The sequence below is a fragment of the Mus caroli genome, unplaced genomic scaffold (assembly GCF_978045245.1).
Source record: "Mus caroli unplaced genomic scaffold, Mus_caroli_1 scaffold_2, whole genome shotgun sequence".
NCBI lineage: Eukaryota > Metazoa > Chordata > Mammalia > Rodentia > Muridae > Mus > Mus caroli.
The window spans coordinates 93,900,169-93,921,992 of NW_028227257.1; the positions used below are offsets into that span (position 1 = coordinate 93,900,169).

The window sequence follows — 21,824 nt, forward strand, 5'->3', positions numbered from 1 at the left end:
CTCCAACTTTTTGGCACTGGCGTTCTCCTGTACTGGGGCATATAAAGTTTGCAAGTCCAATGGGCCTCTCTTTCCAGTGATGGCCTACTAGGCCATCTTTTGATACATATTCAGCTAGAGTCAAGAGCTCCGGTGTACTGGTTAGTTCATAATGTTGTTCCACATATAGGGTTACAGATCTCCTTTAGCTTCTTAGGTATTTTATCTAGCTCTTCAATTGTGGGCCCTGTGATCTATCCAATAGCTGAATGTGAGCATCCACTTATGTGTTTGCTAGGCCCCGGCTTAGTCTCACAAGAGACAACTATATCAGTGTCCTTTCAGAAAAATCTTGCTAGTGTTGAAATTTTGATTGGGATTACATTCAATCTGCAGATTGATTTTGGCATGGTAGCCAATTTTACTATATGGGATATTGCATTGGAAATGTAAATGAGGAAAATATCTAAAAAATATATATATATATATTAAAAAAAATCTTGCTAGTGTATGCAATGGTGTCAGTGTTTGGAGGCTGATTATGGGATGGATCCCTGGATATGGCAGTCTCTAGATGGTACATCCTTTTGTCTCAGCTCCAAATTTTGTCTCTGTAACTCCTTCCATGGGTGTTTTGTTCCCAATTCTAAGAAGGGGCAAAGTGTCCACACTTTGGTCTTTGTTCTTCTTGAGTTTCATATGTTTTGCAAATTGTAACTTATATCTTGGGTATTCTAAGTATCTGGGCTAATATCCACTTATCAGTGAGTACATATCATTTAAATTCTTTTGTGATTGGGTTACCTCACTCAGGATAATGCCTTCCAGGTCCAATCATTTGCCTAGGAATTTCATAAATTCATTCCTTTTAATAGCTTTGTGTAATTGCTTGTGTTAATTGCAATGTTACAGCACAAGCCAGATCTGCCAACATCAGAAACCAACACTGAGCCCCAGATATGGCACCATTCCTCCAGGTGACCAGCCAGCAACCTGGTGGCAGGTTGACTACATTGGACCACTTCCTTCATGGAAAGGACAGCGTTTTGTTCTTACTGGAGTAGATACTTATTCTGGTTATGGATTTGCCTTTCCTGCAAGTAAGGCCTCTGCTAAAACCACCATTCATGGACTGACAGAATGCCTTATCTATCGTCATGGTATTCCACACAGTATTGCTTCTGACCAAGGAACTCATTTCACAGCCAGAGAAGTACGACAGTGGGCCCACGATCATGGAATTTACATTGTGTAAATGTACCACTTTTTGTATCCATTCCTCAATTGAGGGGCTTCTGGGTTCTTTCCAGCTTCAGGCTATTATAAATAAGGCTGCTATGAACATAGTGGAGCATGTTTCTTTCTTACTAGTTGGAACATCTTCTGGATATATGCCCAGAAAAGGTATTGCGGGATCCTCCTGTAGTACCATGTCCAATTTTCTGAGAAACCTCCAGGCTGATTTCCAGAGTGGTTGTACAAACTTGTAATCCCACCAAAAGTGGAGGAGTATTCCTCTTTCTCGACATCCTCGCCAGCATCTGCTGTCACCTGAACTTTCGATCTTAGCCATTCTGACTAGTGTGAGATGGAATCTCAGGGTTGTTTTGATTTGCATTTCCCTGATGATTAAGGATGCTGAACATATTTTCAGGTGCTTCTCTGCCATTCGGTATTCCTCAGGTGAGAATTCTTTGTTCAGTTCTCAGTCCCATTTTTTAATGGGGTTATTTGATTTTCTGGAGTTCACCTTCTTGAGTTCATTATCTATATTGGATATTAATCCCCTATCTGATTTAGGGGTAGGTAAAGATAGGTAAAGATCCTTTCCCAATCTGTTGGTGGCCTTTTTGTCTTATTGTTTTGCTTTACAGAAGCTTTGCAGTTTCATGAGGTCCCATTTGTCAATTCTCAATGTTACAGCACAAGCAATTGCTGTTCTATTCAGGAATTTTTTCCCTGTGCCAATATCTTCGAGGCTTTTTCCAACTTTCTCCTCTATAAGTTTCAGTGTCTCTGGTTTTATGTGGAGCTCCTTGATCCACTTAGATTTGACCTTAGTACAAGGAGATAGAAATGGATCAATTCAAATTCTTCTAAGAGATAACCACCAGTTGTGCCAGCACCATTTGTTGAAAATGGCTCTTTTCCCCTGGATGGTTTTAGCTCACTTGTTGTAGTGGCTATTCTTGGTTGTCAACTTGACTATATTTGGAATGAACTACAATCCAGAATTGGAAGGCTCACCAGTGACCCTTATCTGGAGGCTTGGAGATCCTTATCTGGATCTTGGTATGGAGATCTTGAGACATAGTGGCTATGGATTCCAGAAGATTAAATCTCTGAGTTTAAGGAGATTTAATCTGGGCTACACCTTTCATCTGGGATTAAAGGTGTGGTGGAACACACCTTTAATCTGGGCTACACCTTCTGCTGGAGACAATATAAGGACATTGGAAGAAGGGAGTCTAGCTCTTGCTCCTTCTCCTGCTTGCTGTGTGAGACTGAGTAACTGCTAGATCCTTGAACTTCCATTCACAGCTGCGACTGAACCATTGTTGGGAATTGGGCTGCCGACTGGAAGTCATCAATAAATTCTTTTACTATATAGAGACTATCCATAAGTTCTGTGACTCTAGAGAACCCTGACTAATACAGAATTTGGTACCAGGAGTGGTTCTAGAGTAACAGAAGTATGATCTCTCCAAATGGGCAAAGGATGTGAAGATATTTGTGTCCCATGTAAATGCTCACCAAAAGGTGACTTCAGCCGAGGAGGAGTTCAATAATAAAGTGGATAAGATGACCTGTTCTGTGGACAGTCAGCCTCTCTCCCCAGCCATCCCTGTCATTGCTCAATGGGCACATGAACAAAGTGGCCATGGTGGTCGAGATGGAGGTTATGCTTGGGCTCAGCAACACGGGCTTCCACTCACCAAGGCTGACCTGGCTACAGCTGCTGCTGATTGCCAGATCTGCCAACAGCAGAAACCAACACTGAGCCCCAGATATGGCACCATTCCTCGAGGTGACCAGCCAGCAACCTGGTGGCAGGTTGACTACATTGGACCACTTCCTTCATGGAAAGGACAGCGTTTTGTTCTTACTGGAGTAGATACTTATTCTGGTTATGGATTTGCCTTTCCTGCACGTAAGGCCTCTGCTAAAACCACCATTCATGGACTGACAGAATGCCTTATCTATCGTCATGGTATTCCACACAGTATTGCTTCTGACCAAGGAACTCATTTCACAGCCAGAGAAGTACGACAGTGGGCCCACGATCATGGAATTCACTGGTCTTACCACATTCCCCATCATCCTGAAGCAGCTGGCCTGATAGAAAGATGGAATGGCCTTTTGAAGACGCAGTTACAGCGCCAATTAGATGGTAACAGCTTGGAAGGCTGGGGTAGAGTTCTTCAGAAGGCAGTATATGCTTTGAATCAGCGCTCCATATATGGTACAGTTTCACCCATAGCCAGGATTCATGGGTCCAGGAATCAAGGGGTGGAAAAGGGAATAGTTCCACTTACTATCACTCCTAGTGACCCTCTAGGAAAATTTTTGCTTCCTGTCCCCATAACTCTAGGTTCTGCTGGCCTAGAAGTTTTGGCTCCAGAGAGGGGAGTGCTCCTACCAGGAGCTACAACAAACATTCCATTGAACTGGAAGCTCAGACTTCCCCCTGGTCATTTTGGGCTTCTAATGCCCTTAAACCAACAGGCTAAAAGAGGAATAACCGTGTTAGGAGGAGTGATAGATCCAGATTACCATGGGGAAATTGGATTACCTCTTCACAATGGAGGTAAGCAAGATTATGTCTGGAGTGTAGGAGATCCCTTAGGGCGTCTCCTAGTACTACCATGTCCTGTGATTAAAGTCAATGGGAAACCACAACAGCCTAATCCAAGCAGGATGACAAAGGACGCAGACCCATCAGGAATGAAGGTATGGGTCAATCCTCCAGGAAAAGAGCCAAGACCTGCTGAGATGCTGGCCGAAGGTGAAGGAAATACAGAATGGGTAGTAGAGGAAGGTAGTTATAAATACCAATTAAGGCCACGTAACCAGTTGCAGAAACGAGGATTATAAAGTAATATGAATGCCCCATTGTAAATTTACAAATGCATTTGCGATTGTACGAGGGATAGTTATATCATGTTAGGCGTATTCACAACCTTGTTATTGTTTCATGTAAACATGGGATATTATTTGTGTCAAGTTGACAAGGGGTGGATTGTAGTGGCTATTCTTGGTTGTCAACTTGACTATATTTGGAATGAACTACAATCCAGAATTGGAAGGCTCACCAGTGACCCTTATCTGGAGGCTTGGAGATCCTTATCTGGATCTTGGTATGGAGATCTTGAGACATAGTGGCTATGGATTCCAGAAGATTAAATCTCCGAGTTTAAGGAGATTTAATCTGGGCTACACCTTTCATCTGGGATTAAAGGTGTGGTGGAACACACCTTTAATCTGGGCTACACCTTCTGCTGGAGACAATATAAGGACATTGGAAGAAGGGAGTCTAGGTCTTGCTCCTTCGCCTGCTTGCCTTGTGAGACTGAGTAACTGCTAGATCCTTGAACTTCCATTCACAGCTGCGACTGAACCATTGTTGGGAATTGGGCTGCCAACTGGAAGTCATCAATAAATTCTTTTACTATATAGAGACTATCCATAAGTTCTGTGACTCTAGAGAACCCTGACTAATACACTTGTCAAACATCATGTGACCATAGGTGTGTGGGTTCATTTCTGGGTCTTCAATTCTATTCCATTGGTCTACTTTTCTGTTGTTATACTAGTACCAGGCTGTTTTTATCACAATTGCTCTGTAGGTCAGGCATGGTGGTTTCACCAGAGGTTCTTTTATCCTTGAGAAGAGTTTTTGCTGTCCTAGGTTTTTTGTTATTCCAGATGAATTTGCAGATTTTTCTTTCTAATTCATTGAAGAATTGAGTTGGAATTTTGAAGGGGGTTGCATTGAATCTGTAGATTGCTTTTGGCAAGATAGCCATTTTTACAATGTTGATCCTGCCAATTCATGAGCATGGGAGATCTTTCCATCTTCTAAGATCTTCTTTAATTTCTTTCTTCAGAGATTTGAAGTTCTCAATATACAGATCTTTCACTTCCTTTGTTAGAGTCACTCCAAGGTATTTTATATAATTTGTGACTATTGAGAAGGGTGTTGTTTCCCTAATTTCTTTCTCAATCTGTTTATTCTTTGTGTAGAGAAGGGCCATTGACTTGTTTGAGTTAATTTTATATCCAGCTACTTCATCGAATCTGTTTATCAGGTTTAGGAGTTCTCTGGTGGAATTTTTAGGGTCACTTATATATACTATCATATCATCTGCAAAAAGTGATATTTTGACTTCTTCTTTTCCAATTTGTATCCCCTTTATCTCCTATTGTTGTCGAATTGCTCTGGCAAGGACTTCAAGTACAATGTTGAATAGGTAGGAAGAAAGTGGGCATCCTTCTCTAGTCCCTGTGTTTAGTGGGACTGCTTCCAGCTTCTCACTATTTACTTTGATGTTGGCTACTGGTTTGCTGTAGATTGCTTTCATCATGATTAGATATGGGCCTTGTATTCCTGATCTTTCCAAGTCTTTTATCATGAATGGGTGTTGGATTTTGTTGAATGCTTTCTCCACATCTAACGAGATGATCATGTGGTTTTTGTCTTTGAGTTTGTTTATATAATGGATTATGTTGATGGATTTCTGTATATTAAACCATCCCTGTATCCCTGGAATAAAACCTACTTGGTCAGGATGAATGATTGTTTTAATATGTTCTTGAATTCGGATAGCGAGAATTTTATTGAGTATTTTTGCATTGATATTCATAAGGGAAATTCGTCTGAAGTTCTCTATCTTTGTTGGATCTTTCTGTGGTTTAGGTATCAGAGTAATTGTGGCTTCATAGAATGAGTTGGGTAGAGTACCTCCTACTTCTACTTTATGGAATAGTTTGTGTAGAACTGGAATTAGATCTTCTTTGAAGGTCTGATAAAACTCTGCACTAAACCCATCTGCTCCTTGGCTTTTTTTGGTTGGGAGACCATTAATCACTGCTTCTATTTTTTTAGGAGATATGGGACTGTTTAGATTGTTAACTTGATCATGCCCATTGAAATTTGCCCATTTCGTCCAGGTTTTCGAATTTTGTTGAGTATAGCCTTTTGTAAAACGATCTGATTGTGTTTTGGATTTCTTCAGGGTCTGTTTTTATGTCTCCCTTTTCATTTCTTATTATTTTAATTAGGATGCTGTCCCTGTGCCCTCTAGTGAGTATGGCTAAGGGTTTATCTATCTTGTTGATTTTCGCAAAGAACCAGCTCCTCAATTGGTTGTTTGTTTGTATATTTCTTCTTGTTTCCACTTGGTTGATTTTGCCCCTGAGTTTGATTATTTCCTACCATCTACTCCTCTTGGGTGAATTTGCTTCCTTTTTTCTAGAGCTTTTAGGTGTGTTGTCAAGCTGCTAGTGTGTGCTCTCTCTAGTTTCTTTTTGGAGGCACTCAGAGCTATGAGTTTCCCTCTTAGAAATGCTATCATAGTGTCCCATATGTTTGGGTATGTTGTGGCTTCATTTCATTAAACTCTAAAAAGTCTTTAATTTCTTTCTTTATTCCTTCCTTGACCAAGGTATCATTGAGAAGAGTGTTGTTCAGTTCCCACATGAATGTTGGCTTTCCATTATTTATGTTGTTACTGAAGATCAGCCTTAGTCCATGGTGGTCTGATAGTATGCATGGGTCGATTTCAATATTTTTGTATATGTTGATGCCTGTTTTGTGACCAATTATATGGTCAATTTTGGAGAAGGTACCATGAGGTGCTGAAAAGGATGTACATCCTTTTGTTTTACAGTAAAATATTCTGTAGATATCTGTTAAGTCCATTTGTTTCATCACTTCTGTTTGTTTCACTGTGTCCCTGTTTAGTTTCTGTTTCCATGATCTGTCTATTGATGAAAGTGGTGTGTTGAAGTCTCCCACTATTATTGTGTGAGGTGCAATGTGTGCTTTGTGCTTTACTAAATTTTCTTTAATGAATGTGGCTGCCCTTGCATTTGGAGCATATATATTCAGAATTGAGAGTTCCTCTTATAACATTTTACCTTTGATGAATATGAAGTGTCCCTCCTTGTCTTTTTTGATAACTTTGGGTTGGAAGTCGATTTTATTAGATATTAGAATGGCTACTCCAGCTTGTTTCTTCAAACCATTTGCTTGGAAAATTGTTTTCCAGCCTTTCATTCTGAGGTAGTCTCTGTCTTTTTCCCTGAGATGGGTTTTCTGTAAGCAGCAAAATGTTGGGTCTTGTTTGTGTATCCAGTTTGTTAGTCTATGTCTTTTTATTGGGGAATTGAGTCCATTGATATTAAAAGATATTAAGGAAAAATGATTGTTGCTTCCTATTATTTTTGTTGTTAGAGTTGGCATTCTGTTCTTGTGGCTGTCTCCTTGTAGGTTTGTTGAAGGATTACTTTCTTGCTTTTTCTAGGGCATGGTTTCTGTCCTTGTATTTTTTTTTTCCCTTATTATACTTTGAAGGGCTGGATGCGTAGAAAGATAATGTGTGAATTTGGTTTTGTCATGGAATACTTTGGTTTCTCCATCCCTGATAATTGAAAATTTGTCTGGCTATAGTAGCCTGGGCAGGCATTTGTGTTCTCTTAGTGTCTGTATAACATCTGTCCAGGATCTTCTGGCTTTCATAGTCTCTGGTGAAAAATCTGGTGTAATTCTGATAGGCCTGCCTTTATATGTTACTTGACCCTTTTCCCTTATTGCTTTTAATATTCTACCTTCATTTAGTGCATTTATTGTTCTGATTATTATGTGTTCTTTTCTGGTTCAGTCTATTTGGAATTCTGTAGGCTTCTTGTATGTTCATGGGCATCTCTTTCCTTAGGTTTGGGAAGTTTTCTTCTATAATTTTGTTGAAGATATTAACTGGCCCTTTAAGTTGAAAATCGTCATTCTCATCTACTCTTATTATTCGTGGGTTTGGTTTTCTCATTTTGTCCTGGATTTTCTGGATGTTTTGAGTTAGGATCTTTTTGCATTTTGCTTTTTCTTTGATTGTTGTGCAGATGTTGTCTATGGATTCTTCTGCACCTGAGATTCTCTCTTCCATCTCTTGTATTCTGTTGCTGATGCTTGCATCTATGGTTCCAGATTTCTTTCCTAGTTTTTTTTTTTTTTTTTTTTTTTTTTTTTTTATCTCCAGCGTTGCCTCACTTTAGATTTTCTTTATTGTGTCTACTTCCCCTTTTAGGTCTTAGATGGTTTTATTCAATTCCATCACCTGTTTGGTCGTGTTTTGTTGCAATTCTTTAAGGGATTTTTGTGCTTCCTCTTTAAGGTCTTCTACCTGTTTAGCAGTGTTCTCCTGTATTTCTTTACGTGAATTATTAAAGTCCTTCTTGATGTCCTCTACCATCATCATGAGATATGCTTTTAAATCCGGGTCGATCTTTTCGGGTGTGTTGGGGTGCCCAGGACTGGGTGAGTTGGGAGTGCTGCGTTCTGATGATAGTGTGTGGTCTTGGTTTCTGTTAGTAAGATTCTTACGTTTGCCTTTCTCCATCTGGTAATATCTGGAGTTAGTTGTTGTAGTTGTTTCTGGTTCCTCAGGCATTTATGCTAGCCTCTATCAGCAGACATGGGAGACTAGCTCTCTCCTGAGTTTCAGTGTTCAGAGAACTCTCTGCAAGTAAGCTCTCCTTGTGCAGGGAAGGTGCCCAGATATCTGATGTTCAAACTTGCCTCCTGGCAGAAGTTGTGATCCACTCACAGAGGTCTTAAGATCCTGTGGAGGGTCCTGTGTATACCTTGGGGGTGTCTGCAATCTCTGTGCCCAGGGTTCCCCGGTGCTGGCGTGGACCAGAAGGGACTTGTGCCCCTGATCAGGCCGGGTTTTCTGCTTCCCTAATTAATGCAGTCTCAGGTCCCGCACTATTGGATTGGAGCAGCAGCTGTGTTCCACTCACCAGAGGTCTTAAGATCCCGTGGCGGGTCTTTTGGGTAGCCTGTGGGTGTCATCAGACTCTGCGCCCAAACTACCCTGGTGCTGGGGGCAGGGGGGGACTGGAAGGCCAGTTCTGGAGATTTTATCACATTACATATTCTTCAACTTAATGAATGAGCTTTTGTTATTCATTACACTCAGAATTGTCTTGATTTCAAGAAATGTAACAGCATGTAATAAGACTATCTGTAGTATCATATTACACCTTACCCTGAATGTACAAACATTCCTATGGAAAAATAAGATGAGATATATAAATTGCTTTTTTTGCATATACAAAGACAAGACATCTCTCTATGGACTTTGAAACATGAAGTAGAAATAATTGATCCAACAAGTTTGTGCATCTAGGACATAGTCCAAAAAGATGATGAATACAGATTTAAAAAAAAAAAACCCTAAATACACTAACTGATCTGAAATTGTTCTCCTTATGAAGGTATATATATACATATATATATATATATATATATATATATATATATATATATATATATATATATATTACAATAGGATCTTAGCTTCCTTGTTAGATCTGAAAGGATGAGCTAAGAATCTTTTGGTTCTGAAAACAGGCCACCCAGAAGCTGGCACTGTTTGTAGTTCAAAGAGCCAAGAGCAAATTTTTATATTTTACTCTTATTTTGAATTATTGTTTTAAGCAATAGTAGGCTAAATAGATAAGAATATATAACAAGGATAAATAAGTCATTTCCGAGAAGAGGAAAATAAATTATATGAAATTTTAAAATTAAATACTCCTCTTTTATATATTAATCTATCTATGAAATAACTCTTTTTATTATAACACAATTTGGTTTACATAATGTGTCAGTCACAGGCTACACTCAAGTACTAAAAAAAATATGAAGAGAACTGAAAATAATTAAGATAATTTATTGAAATAGGCTTATGGATGAGGTATCAATATCCCACATTGATTAAGAAGTAGTATATTATAATAGTATTCTTTTCATCACAGCATTTCTAAGTGTGGCCAACCAGTTATTATAATAAATGTTTAATACCATATATTGGAAATAAATGAGGATTAGATAACACAAAATGGCAAACTTTCAGTTTGATTTTTTCAAGGAATATCTTCCAAATATGACATAGAACACAAAGTAATAAGCCATGTCTAGATATCTCCAATGCACCAGAGAGAAAAACACATGATGAAAGAATTTTCACTTTTGTAAAAATGTATATGTGTTAAAGTTTTCTGGGTAAAGTAAAAAGTAATATGATTTGCAAGGGTAATTATGGTAGAAAATGCAGCCTCTGGGTAAATGAGAATTAAATCTTCCAGCACTCAGCATTCTGTGTACAGCTGATTTTATTTGATTGACACTTCACTCACTTAATCAGTTGTTTTAAACTGTGGTTACCTTATAGTATTCTATTCTCTATAACCACCCCCCACAAAAAAAAGAAAAAAAAATTATAAATCTACACATAAAATTAATTTTTATTTATAAAACATTTTAGTAGGTATATGTACTATTAATGGCAAATATTTTACATTATCACAAGTACATAAACATTAAGTGCTACAATGTGGTAGTAACCATGTCAGAAATAAAAATATCAGAAAAATAAATTTCATCAATATTCTATCAATAACTGTCTACAATTTATAGACTTGATTTTCTTTGTGATATATATATATATAATATATATATTATATATATGATAAATATATAATAATATATATAATATATATTTAATGTTATATATTATATATATATTTACACTCATTTGTTATTCATATATATTTCTATTATCTATTATATATATAATATATATATTATATATATAATATAGTAGTGAATTAAAGTGACTGCTCTCACACAGTTAGGAAGAGCAAACATTGTCAGATAATTACGGTATTCTCTGATTTAAGTTATTATTGGAACAAAACTAAAAATATTCATAATTGTGTATTTTATATCACATGTTTGCATATATATATATGTGTGTGTGTGTGTGTGTGTAGATTATAGAAGATATATACATATTTTGATATATTTCAAAATAAATTTGAGTGTTTGAAGATACTTTATTTAAGCTAATTTAGATGATAAATACTCACAAATGGCACTCGAAGTCTATTGACTATGCAATGATTTCCACTCAAAACAGAATTACTCATATACCTGATGGAGAATCACAACTTCACAATGGTGACTGATTTCATCCTGGTGGGCATCACTGACTGCCCTGACCTGCAGGCCCCATTGTTTGGACTGTTCCTCATCATCTATCTGATCACACCGGTGGCAACTTGGGCATGATCATCCTTACCATGGTGGTTTCCAGGCTACAAACACCCATGTACTTCTTTCTAAGACACCTTGCTACTACTGACCTTATTCAACAGCTGTGGGACCAAAATGTTAAGAAATTTTCTTGTAGAACAAAATACAATATCATTTTATGACTGTGCAATCCAGTCATCTTTTTTCTGTATGTTCATTGTTAGTGAATATTTTATTCTGTCTGCAATGTGTTATGACTGGTATGTCACCATCTGTAAACCACTTCTCTATAATGTCATTATGTCACAAAGAGTATGTTGGGTCCTGGTGGCAATCCCATATCTTTACAGTGTATTTCTTGCTCTCATAGTCACCATAAATATTTTTACTTCTTCCTTCTGTGGCCACAATATTATCAGTCATTTCTATTGTGATGGTCTCCCCTTGATATCTCTGCTCTGCTCAAATAAAAAGGAAAGTGAAATGATAATTCTAATTTTATCAACTATTAACTTGATTTCTTCACCAGTGGTCATTCTTGTCTCCTATCTGCTCATTCTCAAAGCTATTCTCAGGATGAACTCTGCTGAGGGCAGGCAGAAGGCTTTCTCCACCTGTGGGTCTCATCTGACAGTGGTCACTGTCTTCTTTGATATTTATGTATGTGCAACCTAATTCCAGTCACACCTTAAACACTGGCAAGGTGGTTTCTATCTTTTATACCTTAATAATCCCCATGTTAAATCCCTTGATCTACAGCTTGAGAAATAAAGATGTAAAATATGCTCTTAGAAAAACAGGCAAATCCATACAAAATATCTTCTCCCAGAATATGCATGTTATTTAAGGTTATAATTCTGCAAATCAAATACATTTACTTGTTTTATAATTTTCAGTTAACAAAACAGTAAAAAACAATGTTTCCTCAAAGAAAAGACAGATTATACACACTACAATTGAAAAAATGAATTATCACAGTGATTATTTTAAGTCTACAAAGGATGGTAACGATTTTTATTGTGTATAAAATATAAAAGGGCTAGGCAGTGGTGGCACATGCTTTTAATGCCAGCATTTGGGAGGCAGAGGCAAGCAGATTTCTGAGTTCAAGGCCAGCCTAGTCTACAGCTTGATTTCCAGGACAACCAGGGCTATACATAGAATCCCTGCCTCAATAAAAACAATAATAAATAAATAAATAAATAAATAAATAAATAAATAAATAAATAAATAAATGGACAAGCCTTTGGGGTATCTTACATTCATTTTATTAATGTAAGTGTACAATAAATTGCTTGGTGTTTACTTGTTCCTATATATTTATTGGTATGAAAATGCATTTTAATATCTTTAATATTTACACTCATTTGTTATTCATATATATTTCTATTATCAGTGTTTTGAAAAGATTTTGATCACTTTGTCAGAATAATGAAGCCTATAATGTTGATATGAAGGTCTCAGTAGTATCCAAGCTCACAAATTCCTTCACTTCATAGGCAAGCTTACATCATTGTGATTTCACATTATATTTCTTTAATGTTATGGTCTATATGATTGTAATAGCAAAACTTAACACCATATATTTAGTGGTTAAATAGTTCATAATTTCAATGAATCATCTAGTATTGTATAATTTTCAATGCATGTGTGTGTTTTGGGGGGGGGGTTGTTATAAATTATTTGACTCTGCATGGCAGCTAGCATTACTTTCCTTCTGTTTAATTGGATTATTCTTTTTTTTGTTTGTTTGTTTGTTTGTTTTTGATTTTTCGAGACAGGGTTTCTCTGTGTAGCTCTGGCTGTCCTGGAACTCACTTCCAATTCACACTTCTCTTTACTCAATGATTTAATATTGTTCTTCTTCTAAAAGTAAACTATATACATTATGAGTATATTTATTATACCAAACTATACTAATTATTCTATACTAAATTATATACATATATTTATTATATTAAAGTATGTCTATATTTATATTTTGGTTATTGGATATAATATCATCACCATAATTAATGGGAGTGTGGAGGCAGAAGGATGAGTGTTGGGAGCCAAAACTAAATTCTTTATAATAATCGAAGTGAACTACCAAGTCTTAGGACATAAAGTTGGACCTCCTCCCCAAGGTGACTAAGTCCAGACAAAGGTCACCAACTGACTGTTCCCAGATGGACCCCCTCTTCAAGCTGACTAAGTCCAGATGAAGGTCACCAACAATTACCACAAGATGACGCCAGACCTGACTGACTCAAACAGTAGACTCTTAACCCCAAGATGTACTTTTAGATATCATTGTAGTCAGCAAGGAAAATTACCACTGCCCCCTCCCCTGCGCTTCTGCGTAAGGGTTATTTCCCCTTTTTGTATAAAAACTGTAAGTTTTGCTAAACACAATGAGACATTTACAAGATTCAGACAAGCCAAAGAGTTGGGATATATAAGGGTGACCCTCGCAGAGACTCCTAACAGTGAAGGATACGGAGTCTAAAATGACCACCTCCTATAGCCAGGCTAGAATTCACACGGAGGGACAGGGACACCAATACACTCACAAAGCCTTTGACCCAATACTTGTCCAACCTATAAGCTCAATAAAGAGAAAGATGAATCAGAGTTTGAGGGAATGGCCAAGCAATGACTGGACCAAATTGTGACCTCCACCATGGAAAAAAGTCTACCTCTGAAAAGTATTAATGATACTCTCTTCTGATGACAGACAGTAGCCTACCATAAGTGTAATCTGAAAGGCTTCATTCAACAGCTTCCAGAAACAGATGCAGAGACCCAAAGCCAAACATTAGGCAGAGCTCAGGGAATCTTGTGGAAGAGCTGGGGAAGAACTGAGGAAGCTGGAGGAGTAAGGGACACCAAAAGAAGACCAACAGAGACAACTGACCTGGGCCCATGGGATTCACAGAGACTGAGCCACCAATCAAAAAGCATGCATGGACTGTACCTAGGCCCCCTACACATATGTAGCAGATGTACAACTTGGCCCTTGTGTGGGTCCCCTAACAATTGAAACAGGAGCTGTCGTTCACTTTCACTCTGTTGTCTGCACTTGGATCCCTTTCCCTTATCTGGGATGCCTGCCCTGGCTTCAGTGGAAGAAGATACTTTTAGTACTAAAGATAGTTGTACCAGAGTGAGTCAGTACCTGGAGGGAGGGGTCTGGAAAAGGAGCAGAGAGAGGGATAAGGGGTGAGAGGGTGGGACTGGGAGAAGAGGAGAGAGGGAGGTTGACTTAAACTGTTTTAAAATTCTATGAAATACAACCAGACTTTGTCATTCCTTGCACTAGACAAAGCCAGGGTCTTGGGAATTTTCTTTGTAGAGAATATCTGTCAACCTACCAAATATATAGTACCAAACTCAAATAAATAGTATGAGCTTAAATACTAAAACAATAAAATTTAATTTCAAAAACTTGCTAATAAGTAAACTGCAATCTTTGTCTGAAAAAGAATTTAACATCACAAATTCTCTTGGCTATTCCTCACTTCTGGGCTAAAATCCACTTATCAGAGAGGGCATACCATGTGTGTTCTTTTGTGATTGGGTTATGTCACTCAGAATGATATTTTCTAGTTCCATTCATTTGTATAAGAACTTCATGAATTTATCGTTTTAATAGCTGAGTAGTACTCCATTATGTAAATATACCACATTTTCTGTATCCATTCCTCTGTTAAAGGACATCTGGGTGCTTTCCCTCTTCTGGCTATTATAAATAAGGCTGCTATGAACATAGTGGAGCATATGTCCTTACTACATGTTGTAACATCTTCTGGGTATATGCCCAGGAATGGTATAGCTGGGCCCTCAAGTATTACTATGTCCACTTTTATGAGGAACAACAAAACTTATTTCCAGAGTGATTGTATCAGCTTGCAATGCCACCAGCAATGGAGGAGTGTTCCTCTTTCTCCACATCCTCACCAGCATCTGCTGTCATCTGTGTTTTTGATCTTAGCCATTTTGACTGGTGTGAGCTAGAATCTCAGGGTTCTTTTGATTTGCATTTCCCTAATGACTAAGGACGTTGAAGATTTCTTTAGGTGCTTCTCAGCTATTCCGTATTCCTCAGTTGAGAATTGTTTGTTTAGCTTTGTACCCCATTTTAATAGGTTTATTTGGTTCTGGAGTCTAACTTGTTGAGTTCTTTGTATATATTGGATAATTCACAGACCACATGAAGTTCAAGAAGAAGGAAGCCGTCAGTGTGGATACTTTGGTCCCTCTTAGAAGGGGGGTCGAAATATCCATTTGAGGAGATACAGAGAAAAAGTGTGGAGCAGAAACTGAAGGAAAGGCCATCCAGTGACTGTCCCACCTTGGGATCCATCTCATATAGTTACCTAAACCAGACACTATTGTGTATGCCAACAAGTGCTTGCTGACAGGAACCTGATATATCTATCTTCTGAGAGGCTCTGCCACTGTCTGACAAATACAGAGGTGGATGCTCTCAGCGAACCATTGGACTGAGCACAAGGTCCTCAATGGAGGAGCTAGATAAAGGACTGAAGGAGCTGAAGGAGCCTGCAACCCTATAGGACAAACATCAAGATGAACTAACCAGTACCCCCGGAGCTCCCAGGAACTAAACCACTAACAAAAGAATACACATGGAGGAACTCAAGGGTCCAGCTGCATATGTAGCAGAGGATGGCCTTGTGGGACATCAATGAGAGGAACGGCCCCTGGTCCTGTGAAGGCTCTATGCCCCAGTGTAGGGGAATACCAGGACAGGGAAGCAGGAGTGTGTGGGTTAGTAATCAGTTTAAGGAGAATGAGATAGGGGGTTTTCAGATAGGAAATAAGTAAAACAGGGATAAAATTTGAAATATAAATAAAGAAAATATCTAATAATAAAAAATAAATTATTAAACAAATAAAAAAAAAAACCCTCTTCTGATGACATGTGGTGGTACTGTTCTTCAATTTCAGCTTTGGAGACATAAATAAATTCCAGGACAGAATGGGTTAAATAGTGAGACTCTCTCAAAAGAGAAAATGAAAAAATCAAAATGAATTTAATGTGGGAAGAAAAAAAAATCCTCCTTGCAATAAGAACTAAAGTGGTTTCAATAATGCTCAAAACGTTCCTGTTTTTGTATATTTATTGTTTATCACTGAACAGGGTAGTGGGAGAGGTTTTATCCTGGGAATATTGTAGTTTGTTTATGTTCTTTTTCCAACATTTAGCACATTTTCATTGAGTTAATTTCTAACCAGTTGGTAAATGAGGCAAAATCCCTCTGGGACATTTCCTTTGGGTTTGTCATTAATGGTTAAGTGGATATAAATGAAGAGAATTGGGGGTATTCCTGTTGTAGTCAAACCTGTATGTGCTGTTTCACGGGTAAGAATAAACTGCAGAATATCTGAAGGATGAGGGGGAAGAGCACTAGAATCTAAAAGTTACTGTTCTATTTGTGTTACATATTTTATTTAATAAGTGCATTGGTTCTTTACTGTGGTGTGCAAGCCTCACATATTTATGAAATTCTGATTTACTCACAGAGTAATGTCTGATAATTAAAACCAACACTGTCTCAAAAACAAAGAAAAAATTTTACCAATATAAATAGCTGTATTCAGATTAAAGCAGTTCTTAGAGTCTGAAATTTACATCATTAATGAGTGCATTTCAAAGTAAAGATATTCATGAAATATAAAATAGTTTATATTTGATATGTTAGACTAGCTTGGTTATTATTCTTTGAAATAAAATATATAGTTAATATGCCTTTGAATTTTGCATGCAACATGGTATGAATACACCTTCAATAATGCTGACTCTTGGTTATTCAGCTAAAACAAATTAACATCAATAGCTTCTTAGCTAGACTTAGAAATTTTCTCATCACCTCCACAAACATGTTTATTAGTTTTTTGGTTTTTTTGTTTTTGTTTTGTTTTGTTTTGTTTTGTTTTGTTTTGTTTTGTTTTGTTTTGTTTTGTTTTTAATACCTGGATTGATCTGCTACAGTTCTTTTGCATATGGGCACAATCACATTTCTTTCCTGAGCAGAATAGCTCCGGTGTGACTGGAAAACACAATTTGGTTACAGTCACCCATTGCCACTGATACTTACAGACTTGTAAGACCAACAACAGTTCTGGGATGATGCCTTAGCCTTGCAAGCACAGGGGTATGATGTAGGCTTCACAAGTAGTGCTGAATACTGTGGAGGTTTTATTATTCACTGCACACTGATCATTTGTGTCTCTCTGTTCATCACAATTTACTACAAAATTTTGCTTCTTTGATGAGTGTTGGGAGATCTACATATCTGTGTGTGTAAGTCTTCAATAGTCACTTCAAAACAATTTCCATTAGAATCATCATATATCCTATCCAGGACCTATAACCTTGCTACCCTTAGGTTTTTAAACTCCTGAAATGTTGACAGGTGTGATTTGTATCTTGTAAGAGTTATTTCACTTCTTGGATCCAGTGGGTTTCAGAAAACAAATCAAGTTTTCAAGATTGGCAACAAGTAAATTTTTGTAGCTGAACCATCTCTGGAAAAGTTCCTCATCCTTTCCTGAGAGAAACAGAGTTTGCATCTCACCACAGGTGTGAAAAAAATTACTAGAGAGTAAGAAGATATTTACGAATAGATTTAGTATAATGACATTTAAAAATCTATTTTGTGGTATACATCATTAAACTTCCTAGTAAAATATTTTATAAAATAAAGTCCAGGTTCTTGTCTTTTTTACTGGAAAACTGATATTGTATTTACCTTATTCTTTTAACTTTACCTTTGTAAAACAAACCAGTAAAAAAGGGGAGAGTAGGTAGCTTCCAGAATTTATAGAGCGATTTATATATTTTAATCATCTGATTACTTCATATTTCACATGTGATTATATATTTTAATCATCTGATTACTTCATATTTCACATTTGAAGAGTATATTTTCATGAAAGATCACCAGATGCACAAGGAAAGTATTTGACAACCTATTAAAAGCCACACCATATTGCTTTATGCCATAAAAAGTAGGCATAAAAATAAATCACCTTTAAACAGGATGTTAAAACTGACTTCATTGTACTGTGTTCAGAGGCTAATGTGGCTACATTTCTTGCCCCTGTGTATGATTTATTTATTTTTTCCTATTAAGAAAATATGAGACATGCATTTTTCAATATTATACCTGCCATTTTCTTTTAATTTTTACAGTGATGCTTCTTCCAAGAATAGTGTTATTTGCACTGTGTCCTATATCTTATTGGGAAGATGACCTTATGCTAACAGGAGGATTTTCTGCTATACCAATGAATCATTTCAAATGCCACCTACAACATTTTCTTTTTCACTATGGTGTTTGTGTACACAATCAATCAAACAATAGGAAGCAGTGACATTTATTGTTGACATTTTAAAACATATATTATCTTTCAGAACTCTTGTTTATCAAAGAGGAATTTTGATAAGTCATCATATAACCACTTTAAGTATGTTTTCTTTAATTTAAAAAAAAATCTCTTCATATATTCCTAGATCAGTTCTGAGCTATAACATATTTCTTTGTTATATATGTATGAATTATACTAAAAATTACCTATCGGTGAAAGATTAAATTATATAACAAAGGAAACTTGTATTCAAGTTTATTGTACTAAAAATGGATACAGAGATATAATCCTAAATAACAGACTTGTTATATTTTACCATTGGGTTGTACAGGTAGATGGTAGGTTAGTTGTGTGTCTCATGTATTTCATGACCAGTTTCTATTTTCTCATATTTTTAGATCAAACCAAAAACGAAAGCCTCTATCCTATGGGGTGTGCACATCCACATATGAGGGACTTTTTTTCAGGTAAGTTACTGTACACAATGACTCTTTGAACTACTGATTATCATATTTGTAGACTGTGGTTGTAGAGCACAGAATTCCATATTTAGTGTCGGTTCATCTTTTTAGTAAAAAGTACAAAGCCTTCTTAGTTCTGTTTATGCTGAGAAGGTATTCTATCCATGATGAATTATTTTTTATATGAATGTTTCTGTACACTAGGTCAAGGTGAAAGGTGGTTGCATAGATATGCTGTACAGTTTACTTTTTCTTCAAATAAGAACAACTCCAAGTGTGATGTGCTACAATATTTTCACTAATTTACCTAAAATACATTGACTAAGGGTTATGATGATGCTGTCTGTTTTAGCTATAGCTTTTAGGGTTTTACACAACTACATATGTATCTAGAGTGTCCAAATTATTAAAAAATTCACAGTAGATGTGTGTATTATAATCATCATGAATGTTATATAACATAAAAATATAATTTTAATGTCAAAATATAGTTTTATTTATATGAGAAATAAAATGAAAAAGTTAATAATTTTATTCAAGTCTGTGAAGTTTCAAAGTTCTACAGTTTTTGAAGTTTTATTTTTTTCTTCACATCTAATACATTGAACATACTACATACATGAGCCTGCCAATCAAGGTTTATCAGCATTAAAATTTTAAGACTTTGGGCTACACATATTTGAGGTATTTGACAAAGGGCATAATTCCCTGTCTTAGTTTTACACTACACATGAGATAAATGTGACAGTTTATGTTTTACTTGGCAAACAAAGTTATTACCGGCAATGACTTGATGCAATTGTGTATGTATGCCATTTTTGTGCAGATGGATTCATATTCAAATATTTTATACAAAATATATAATTTATATTAGTTTGGAAAATAAAATAACTCTACATATTTGAAAACTACTGATAATGCTGGTGCCTTTATTCAGAACAGGCTTTCTGATCTTCTCTAATGGAGAAATATAATCTCACAATGGTGACTGAATTCATCCTGGTGGGCATCACTTACTACCCTGAGTTTCAGGTACCATTGTTTGGACTGTTCCTCATCATTTATCTGACCTCACTGGTTGGCAACTTGGGTATGATCATCCTTACCATGGTGGATTCCAGGCTGCAAACACCCATGTACTTCTTTCTCAGACACCTCGCTACTACTGACCTTGGTTATTCAACAGCTGTGGGACCAAAAATGTTGAGAAGTTTTCTTGTAGATCAAAATACAATATCATTTTATGCCTGTGCTATCCAATCATCTTTCTTTAGTATGTTCATTGTTTGTGAATTTTTTATTCTTTCTGCAATGTCTTATGACCGTTATGTGGCCATCTGTAAACCACTCCTCTATACTGTCATCATGTCACAAAAAGCATGTTGGATACTAGTCACCATTCCCTATCTCTATAGTATAATTGTCTCACTTCTAGTTAACATAAAGATTTTCACTTTAACCTTCTGTGGCTACAATGTCATCAGTCATTTCTACTGTGATGCTCTCCCTTTGTTAACTTTGGCCTGCTCAAACACACATGAAATTGAGGCGATAATTTTAATCTTCTCAGCTTTTAATTTGCTTTCGTCTCTTCTTATAGTAATTGGGTCCTATCTATTTATCCTTATGGCAATTCTAAGGATTAACTCTGCTGAGGGCAAATGGAAGGCTTTCTCTACGTGTGGGTCCCACCTGACAGTTGTCATCGTCTTTTATGGGACTTTGATATTTATGTATTTGCAACCTACATCCACTCACTCCATTGACACTGGTAAAGTGACTTCCATATTTTACACCCAGGTTATCCCTATGTTGAATCCCTTAATATACAGCTTGAGGAACAAAGATGTAAAAGATGTCCTTAAAAAAACAAAGGAAAAAGTGCACAATCTTGTCTCATAGAATTTTTATACTATTAAAAGTTTTCATATATATATATATATATAGTTTTAAAATGAAAGGACAAGAGAAGAACACCAAGGTTAAATTCTGTGTGTGAATGAAAAGAATAAAAGTTGTTAGAAAGATTTAAATGGATGTTGTATTTCAAATATTATAATAAATTATTCAATATTAACATGTGTTTCTCTTTTATTTTCTATAGATCCACTCTTTATATTTAATATTTTTGCCTACTTATTAGTCGACTTAAAAGCAATCTTGAGCCGGGCGGTGGTGGCACACGCCTTTAATCCCAGCACTTGGGAGGCAGAGGCATGCGGATTTCTGAGTTCGAGGCCAGCCTGGTCTACAGAGTGAGTTCCAGGACAGCCAGGACTATACAGGGAAACCCTGTCTCAAAAAAAAAAAAAAAAAAAAAAAAAAAAGCAATCTTGACTATTATATTATGAAGTGAACCATATTGCTTAGATGTTAAGGTCTCATTCATATTAATATACTTATATACCCTTATTCCATCCAGACACCATGCACTGATTTCTTATTGTTTCCTACATTCATATTAAGCTAATACATGCCATTGTACCAGCTTAATCATAGTTTCTTACTCCCCATTGCTCTTTAGTGGATAGATTATGATTATTTTATGTACAAAAAGTGATATCTGTTTAAAAACTAAGATTCGTCTATCCAATGAAAAGCATATGATATAAAGTGATGGCAGCAAGATCACAATTACAAGACCTACCTTTGAAACAGTTATTGGAGACCCATCTAGGATGCAAAAGATGATT

General features: G+C 36.5%; 1 protein-coding gene and 1 pseudogene across 1 annotated transcript; both read left to right on the forward strand.

Moving 5' to 3' along the window:
- The first annotated feature begins 11,197 nt into the window (after window positions 1-11,197).
- On the forward strand, window positions 11,198-12,143 carry LOC110306430 (olfactory receptor 8K3-like; annotated as a pseudogene).
- Window positions 12,144-20,091: 7,948 nt separating this feature from the next.
- Window positions 20,092-21,033, forward strand: LOC110289499 (olfactory receptor 8K3-like). Its single transcript, XM_021155724.1, has one exon. The coding sequence runs from the start codon at window positions 20,092-20,094 to the stop codon at window positions 21,031-21,033; it is 942 nt and encodes a 313-aa protein (XP_021011383.1).
- Window positions 21,034-21,824: the final 791 nt, after the last annotated feature.

Excerpts from the sequence above, each read along its gene's own strand:
- LOC110289499 (XM_021155724.1), top strand. The coding sequence starts at position 20,092 with ATGGAGAAATATAATCTCACAATGGTGACTGAATTCATCCTGGTGGGC.